This window comes from Nicotiana attenuata, unplaced genomic scaffold (assembly GCF_001879085.1).
Source record: "Nicotiana attenuata strain UT unplaced genomic scaffold, NIATTr2, whole genome shotgun sequence".
Lineage (NCBI taxonomy): Eukaryota > Viridiplantae > Streptophyta > Magnoliopsida > Solanales > Solanaceae > Nicotiana > Nicotiana attenuata.
The window spans coordinates 114,898-123,099 of NW_017671161.1; the positions used below are offsets into that span (position 1 = coordinate 114,898).

General features: G+C 34.0%; 1 protein-coding gene across 1 annotated transcript; it reads right to left on the reverse strand.

Moving 5' to 3' along the window:
* Window positions 1-44: 44 nt before the first annotated feature.
* LOC109206363 (isocitrate dehydrogenase [NADP]-like) lies at window positions 45-5,322 on the reverse strand. Its single transcript, XM_019369193.1, has 15 exons — window positions 4,911-5,322; window positions 4,772-4,815; window positions 4,535-4,644; window positions 4,180-4,217; window positions 3,833-3,910; window positions 3,210-3,263; window positions 3,029-3,130; window positions 2,819-2,907; window positions 2,614-2,717; window positions 2,391-2,459; window positions 2,185-2,300; window positions 2,008-2,042; window positions 1,777-1,919; window positions 966-1,088; window positions 45-532 (listed from the first exon to the last, which is right to left on the reverse strand). The coding sequence occupies exons 1-15, from the start codon at window positions 5,158-5,160 to the stop codon at window positions 439-441; spliced, it is 1,449 nt and encodes a 482-aa protein (XP_019224738.1). The 5' UTR covers window positions 5,161-5,322; the 3' UTR covers window positions 45-438.
* Window positions 5,323-8,202: the final 2,880 nt, after the last annotated feature.

The following is an 8,202-nucleotide window of genomic DNA, read 5'->3' on the forward strand; positions in this document are numbered from 1 at the left end:
TTGAATAAAAAGGACAAATAAAAGTTTAATTTGCAAAGGATAAGTAACAGCAACAAAAACCCAACTGAGAATGTGTAGCCACTACCTACAGAGCTATATATGCCCAGAGTCGAAGAGGTCTACACATGAAGAATCACATGCTTCTATTTAAAAGAGTTAGACTTGACTTGTCTCGTAAATAGTAGAAAAGAACATTAGCTAGAACACCGGCACAATGACATAAAATTGACAAATGGCCGAGAAATGGCATATTTATTTGAGGATCTAAGTCGCCCGAGCATGAACCACTCAAAGAGATGTTATCTCCTATCTAAGCAGATTACAGAAACTAGTCTAAAAGAATCTTCATTGGCGGCATATTGATTTATGTTCACTGTGAAAGGTATGAGTAGGAAGCAAAAAATATGTGATGATTTGCTGCTCATGATCTGTTTCATCTCATACAACTGCGGAGGCACCAAGCTTCTCTTGAAGTTTCTGTGCTACAGCATCAATAAATTCTTCAGTGTTCAAGTAGTGTTCCCTTGATACCCTGCACAAGTACAATCACCCAGAGACTGAGCTTCATAAAAGTTCAGAAAAGACAGACACAAACTATCCATGTTAAGACCTCTCCGTTTGATTTAACTTGCTAACTGAATCAGGTCTTAGCGCCATAAACATTTTTCATAGAATCTTTGACTGGTAAGAAGGTAAAATCATTCTTCAGAGTTGTTCAAATTGACCTAAAGCTATGGAATTTACTGTTAACACAATATGTCCTTGTCCAGAATAATCTCATCTCCATATAATATGAGAACCTAATATAAAAAGGACCCCCCCCCCCCTTCCTGTGACCCAGGAGTAGGGTGAGGGATTGCATTCAATTAGAGGACATATTTAGGAATTTCATGTGTGTGGTAAGGAACAAGAGCAGGAGCATACAGGCCGTACATTTGATACTGAAAGAGTAAACCAACACTTACTTGGGTCCATGAACCAATATAGCTAAATCCTTAGTCATCTTCCCGGACTCTATTGTGCCAACGCAAGCAGCTTCCAGGGCGTGAACAAATTCAGACAACTTATGGTTCCCATCAAGGTGAGCCCTGCAGATAGATCAGTGCGTATCTTTTAGGCTTTGAGAGACAGATTCATTGACATCAGGATATCATAAACATTTACAAGGATAATATAACTGAGTGGTGCATCTAAAGCTGAGAATCGTTGCTAAGCAACAACAAAGCTCCCCACAAATATTCTCATTTGGACCAACTAAGATCTTCCAACTTTAATTGCCATCTGATACATAAGGAATTAAAAGGTGAACACTTCTTGAATCCCGGTGAGAGATATGTATATGTTCTTTTTCCATATAGAAGACCCACCCCTTTAGTTTTTTCTTCCATATCAGATAATGACCACTTCCCTGAAAGGAAAATAGAATGGAAAAGCAATGTAACCAGTATAGCGTTCGGGGTGCCCCAAACCATAACAAAATAGGCTTTTTCATTTCACAACTTCCCTTAAACACGTCAGCTTCTCCGGAATATTTCTTACTTCTTGCTCTATAGAGAGTTCTTTCATCTATAGAAGGGCAAAAATGAAAAAGAAGCAGGAAACACTTCTAATATTCTTTGACTGTGTGAGGAAGTAAACACGACTCACAATATGGGACAGAAGAGTGACGCAAAATTTCTATCCTAATTATAGGGCCAACATGAGATCAAGCAGGCAAAAAGTTCATAATTCCACCTACTCTTGGTAATAGTCTTAGAGAATTGAAGCAGAACTCACCTATGTCCAAGTCCCCTTGTCCATGCAAAAATAGAAGCAACACTATTTGTACTAGTTTCTTGACCCTTTTGATGCAGCCGAAAATGTCTGGTTACTGTGCCATGAGCTGCTTCAGCTTCTAATGTCTTGCCATCAGAAGATAACTGCAAAAGTAGATACATGATGTTATAAGGCAGAGCAATGGGTGTGCCATGGTACAATACAATGAAAGCTCGATAGGACGATACTGACCAATACAGAGGTCATGAGGCCCAGAGAACCAAATCCTACATAATCAAAAACAAACTCAGTTAAGACTGGAAATAGTTGATGTAGCAACTGTGTTGCTGCACCAAATTAAAAACTTCAACTAAGACATGAATTTCAAAAGAATAGAACGAAGTCATAAAGTACAGTCATTGGAATCACCTTGAGCGAGCAGATCACTCTGGACATCCCCATCATAGTTCTTGCAAGCCCAAACATATCCACCCTCACTTTTTAATGCATAAGCTACCATGTCATCTATCAATCTATGCTCATACCTATATGCCAGTGACAGCTTTCAACCAGTATTGCAACAATTCCAGAAATAAGCTACGAAAAAGCCCTTATTAATCTCATAGAGAACCAACCATATCGAGTGTTCCTCAAACTGTTGCTTCCACTTCTCTTCATATACCTCTTCAAAAATGTCCTTAAACCTGGCACAATGAAGTTTGACATTTGATAATTCATCTAAACTCTTTAAAAAATAAAATTTGGAGATCCCAAGTAGCAATCCTATTAAAATTGGAAAAGAGGGAATTTTTAAGGACTGGAAGGGTAACTACAAGAGCAGCATAAATTGAAGGATACCTTCCATCGTATTTCTTTAAAATTGTATTTTTTGTACTCAAGTAAAGAGGCCATTTCTTCGAAAGTGCCATTGACATTGATGATTCAGCAAACGCTCGAATTGACTAGCAAATTTCACCAAAGCAAAAGAATAAGAGAGAGTGAGGAAAAGGGCATGAAAGTGAATTAGCAAAGTCATTTATTATAGCATAGCGAAAAAAGAAACCTGGTCAACATTGTACATGGCAAGTGCAACACCCGGACCTTTAAAATGATAAACATCCAGTTCCGTAGGGGCTTCCCCATTTTCTGGCTCTGAAAACAAAACAAACAAAAAAAAATTAAAACAAAACTTGAGCATATCTATTAGCATGCATATGTTTGTATCTCTATGTTTTGCCTCGTAAAATTAATGGACAGAAATCAATTAGCTCACCAAAAACCATTTTGAGCTTTCCGGGTCCATTAATAATTGCATCTGTGGCACGATACTGGTCACCAAAAGCATGCCTACCAATACAAATGGGTTTCTTCCAACCTGCAGATCTCAGAGGTTAAGCACTGACGAGACTGGTGATATTAGACTTATACCAAGGAGTGGTTCAAGAAAATGTTACCAGGAACAATTCTGGGGACGTTCTTGCATAGTATGGGCTCCCGGAAAACAGTACCTGAAGGCAGAAACTATCATCTTTCTAGCAATTACGGGAAATGAATTTAGAAAGTATCACATCCATTCTTTAATTATCTATTAATTGAACTTTTTCTTTTTGACAAGCCGAAAGCTCGAATAGGAACCAGGTATTTCTGAAATAACATATAATAAAACAGGGTATAATCTGTTCACTTAACTCATAGTACAAGCCCAAAATATTGTAGAGCTCATGTCCCAACAACTCTAGTACAAAGCCTGCTATAGTTACTTATTTCCTTTCCATGCAATGATTCGTTCAGTGTAAATTATATGTAATGCCACTGGAAATGTGTTTGTACTGTCACTTCATGTAAAATAATAGTAGCATATGGTATCTTATGATTCAATCAATAGCCACTTGTATCTACCATCTTTGATGTTTCATGAGATTAACATAATGACATCTCTAGGAGGAAAGTTTCCCGGCTACATCAATAAAATCCCCGTTAAGAGCCAAATACTATCATATTATGATGGATGCACATCGTACATAAGAATAGCATGAACTTGTTATTGCAATACAAACAAATTGAATTGCATGCAAACCATTTAAAATGTTTCTGATTGTGCCATTGGGACTTCTCCACATAGACTTCAGCCCAAATTCCTTGACTCTGGTCTCATCTGAAACATCAAAAGTAGGTAAATAAGTAAGTGTTGCAATGCAGTTTGCCAACTTCCCACATAATTTCATGTACTGTCATTCAAACTCGCTTATACGAGAGAACCATAAGTGAAACTAGATAACTACCACTTAAATGAAACACTTGGAATAAAGCACGATTTTTTTATTTAAATATTTCAAATAATCAGAAATTTCCTCTCCTTTAAACTTCCTCAGATGCTATTCTAAAACCAAAAAAAAAAAAAAAAAATTGAAAATGATAACTGACCAGGTGTTATAGTAGCGCATTTCACAGCAACATTATACCTGCACAATAAAAGACTATAAACCCAATTCTGTTTTGGAACTAGAATCTACTTGAGAAATTAACTCCAATTTTCCCTACAACAATCTTTGGTGTGAAATACAGAAGCATTTGCCAAAAAAAAAAAAACTGTAGGTAACTTCTCAAACTAGTACATTAATCTACTTCAGTTCAATGATGGTTTTATAAATTATAAGCTGTCATCAATTGTAGCGGAAAAAAACAACAACATTAGATTGCCTAAAGCAACGAATTCCTCAATACAAAACAAGGGAATGAAGGCATAAATGAAGGTAGAACAACAATTAATTCAACTCACTTAAGAGTAGCCTCAGCACTTTCAACAGTAACTTGATCGCCAGTGGCATCACGGTTCAATATCCCCAAATCGTAATACTTCGTATCCAACTCTAGATAAGGATATATTAGCTGCCACCAAAGCAAACACGCATAATTAGATATACAAAAGATAAACCGTGGAAGCATGATAAGAAAGAGAAAGCAAAAGCCCAAAACAAAATTAACGCATAATTCGAAAAGCTAACAATGACTATACCTTGTCTTTGATCATTGTCCATATAACCCTCGTCATTTCATCACCTGCAAAAATATAAACAATAAACAAAGTAGTAAAAGAGTTAATGAATGAATAACTAAACATGTGCTTTTGCACATCTTAATTGCAGTAAATTTACCGTCCATTTCGACAATGGGATTTTCAACGCGGATTTTAGACAAAGCTGTAGCGGAAGCGAAGCATCGAATTGAAGCATTGGGGATTCGGTGGGGGAGATAAACACGGCTATTGAATAGCTGCCGATTGGAAATGGTTGAAAAAGAAAGGTTTTTGGTAACTGCGGATGATGTTGAAGCCGATGCAGATGAGATAAAAGAAGCAACACCAGCCATGGCGGAACAGCGGAGTCTGAGTCGGGCGGTGAGCATAACACTTTTGTTGGCTATAATCAGTTGCCGGTTTTTGCTGCTCTGAGCAACTCTCTATTGTCTTTGTCCGCCGTGCACAGATTGGGCCTCCACTCGAGGCTTCGCTGCTCCTTTTCCTTTTTTCAGTGCTTTGGACTCGAGGCTTCGAAAGCATCTTCTTTTGCGTTCGCTTTTTGTTAACCACAAAAATAAAATTATTTACCCTTATCTACCCATTTTGTTTTCCTAGCTATAAACTAATTATATTTTCTACCCATAGTAAATTTTGCGAGTAATTTTTTCTTAATTCTCCAATTCTTTTTTATTTCTACGCTTCTTTTCTTTTCCTTTTTCTTTTTTTTCTTTTCTCCTTTTTTTTTCCTCATTTTCTTCTTCTTCTTTTTTTCTTTTTTCCTTTTCTAATTTCATTTAACTTCCTTTTTTATATTCTTTTTCTCTTCATATTCTAATTTCATTTACTGTTTTCACTGTTTTTCGTTATTCTTTTTTTAATATATTACTAAAAAAAAATCAAATTGTGTACCAATTAAATGTAGCTAATACAACCAAAATAATATTAACTAACATATGATACCAGTATAGTATATAGCTATACCAATAGGGTATACAATTGTATGCAAAGAGTTAAAAATAATTTAGTTCAATTATTAAAATAAAATAATATCAGTTGTCAATAAAAAATTTAAAAAATTCTAAAAGGATCTAATTGTAGAGTATACCGTTACATCATATAGCATACTATAATTTTTTATTTTTTTGCATTTTTCAATTTGCCCCTCACGCTGGGTAAAAGCTTAAAACAAATTAAAAGGGAAAAAGCAAGTGAATTTACGGGTAATAAGTATACTATTATAGCATATTGTATACTATTACAGCATATTGCTACAGTATCTTGCATATTATTACAGTATACCATAACAATATATTGTATACTATAATAGTATATTGTTGCAGTATAACTATATACTCCTATAGTATATTAGTATACTGTAGCGGTATACTGTTTTGTAAACTATAATAGTATAGTTTTGCAGTATAGCTATATACTCCTACAACATATTGTATACCATAGCGGTATATTGTAGCTGTGTTCTTCTTCGATTTTCAACTGAAAATTTCGATCTCAATCACCTCAAATCAGCTCCAAACGCTATCAAAAATCATTATGAACTTCCAGAAGGTACTATAAGCAATATTTAACATCACCCACTTTGAATCAAACAAGGAATCTTCAAAAATAAAATTGAGCTTCAAGCCCAACAATGGTGGATATTCAAATACACAAAAATCTAGATCTAGGAAACCAGAAAAACTCAAACTTTCTCTTCTAGCTAAGGATTCTTTCACCCCCTCTCTCCATTTCCTGCTCGCAACGCTCGTACTACAAACAAGTAGCCAAAAAATGACAAAATAAACACAACAGAAACAGAAACAAAGGGATAGATTCGGAAGAAAAAGTAGAGAAAAAAGAATTAAGTAAATTAACTGAGCCAAATCCTTGAAACAAGTAAGCAGAGAGAAAATCGCAGAAATAACAAAGGGCTTCAAAATTCACACACACATAAAGAAAAATTAAAGAAGAAGAAAGAAGGAGCGAAGTTATGTGAGCTGTGGAATAGAAAAATAATAAAAATCTAACAAGTAGGAGAGAGAAAGAAGAAGATGAAAATAAAGTCTGGTATCTTTTCGTCGTGTCATTCACACTTTGAATCAAATGGGAAGGCAAATAGCTGTGGGCCGGGTAAATAGTCTTGATTGCATATGTAGGAAAAGTAAATAGTTTAGGTTTGGGTATTTAAGGGTAAATAGTTTGGGCTTAATGGGTATAAAGTGAGATTTTCTCTTTTTTTTTTTAAAGTCTTAATGGGCGTTTGGACATAAGAATTTGTAAAATTAAAAAAAATGGTGAAATTTTCAAAGTTAAAATGGTATTTGAAATTTAGAGCCGTGTTTGGACATGAATATAATTTTGGGTTGTTTTTGAAGTTTTGTGAGTGATTTGAGTGAAAATTTTGAAAAAACAACTTTTTAGAGTTTTTCATATTTTCAGCTCGTCGAAACTACCGCCTATCGATTGAAATTTCCCTCCTCAGCCGAAAATTTTCAAAATGCATCTTCAAGTAGAAATTGGAAATTTTACGAACAAACGTTGATTTCGGAAAAAATTGAATTTTTTTTTGAAAAAAATGAAAAAATTGGGCTCTTAATCTTATTAATGTTTACTTTTTTTTTTCTTCTCTTAATCATCTTTTGTGTTAAGTTAACTGCTTACCATACTATTGGTTCAAGGAATTATTTAAAAAGTCTCTACTACAAAGTTTTATAAGTACTTTATTTAGTTTGAGTTTCTTTTTTGTCATTTTCACTGTCAAGGTAACTAGTACTGAAATAACTACCATATTATATATTTTATAAAAAATGTTAAAATTAATATCACAAGAATGTAGCCCCTATCGTATGTAAAAAGATTTGGAAGATTAAATTTAGTTGCCAACTCAAGTCAATCATTTGGTATATTATTCCAAAAAATTGATATAAGATCTATTATGAAATTACATATATTCTTTTAATATATTATTATTTTATATGTTAGAGTCTGAATTTTATTATTTGAAAGTTAAAATTAATAATTTGATGTTTAAAGATAGGTAATATACTAATTATATTAAGTATCTCATGTAATGTTAAAGACAAGCCCCTAAAAGCAAAAATCTTTAAGACAATACAAAGAGGAAAACATTTAATTTTCATGTTTGAGAGTTGAGACTAGAAAAGATGCATTTATCTGCAAAAGCTATATCCCTAAATTCAAGGGTATGGTTTTCATGTATCACTAATATATGGATTTTTTCATATTTTATGGTGATAAATAACATATACTAGTATGCAACTTCTTTCATAAACTATGCAGGGAGTTTGATACCTCGGCAAATTATTTTCAATTAAACATCATTAAGTGTTTTTAATTTTCTACAAGAATTTTTAAAAAAAATCTCTAAAAACACACTGAGAAGTCTTTTTCCATTTTTTTGCAAACAAACG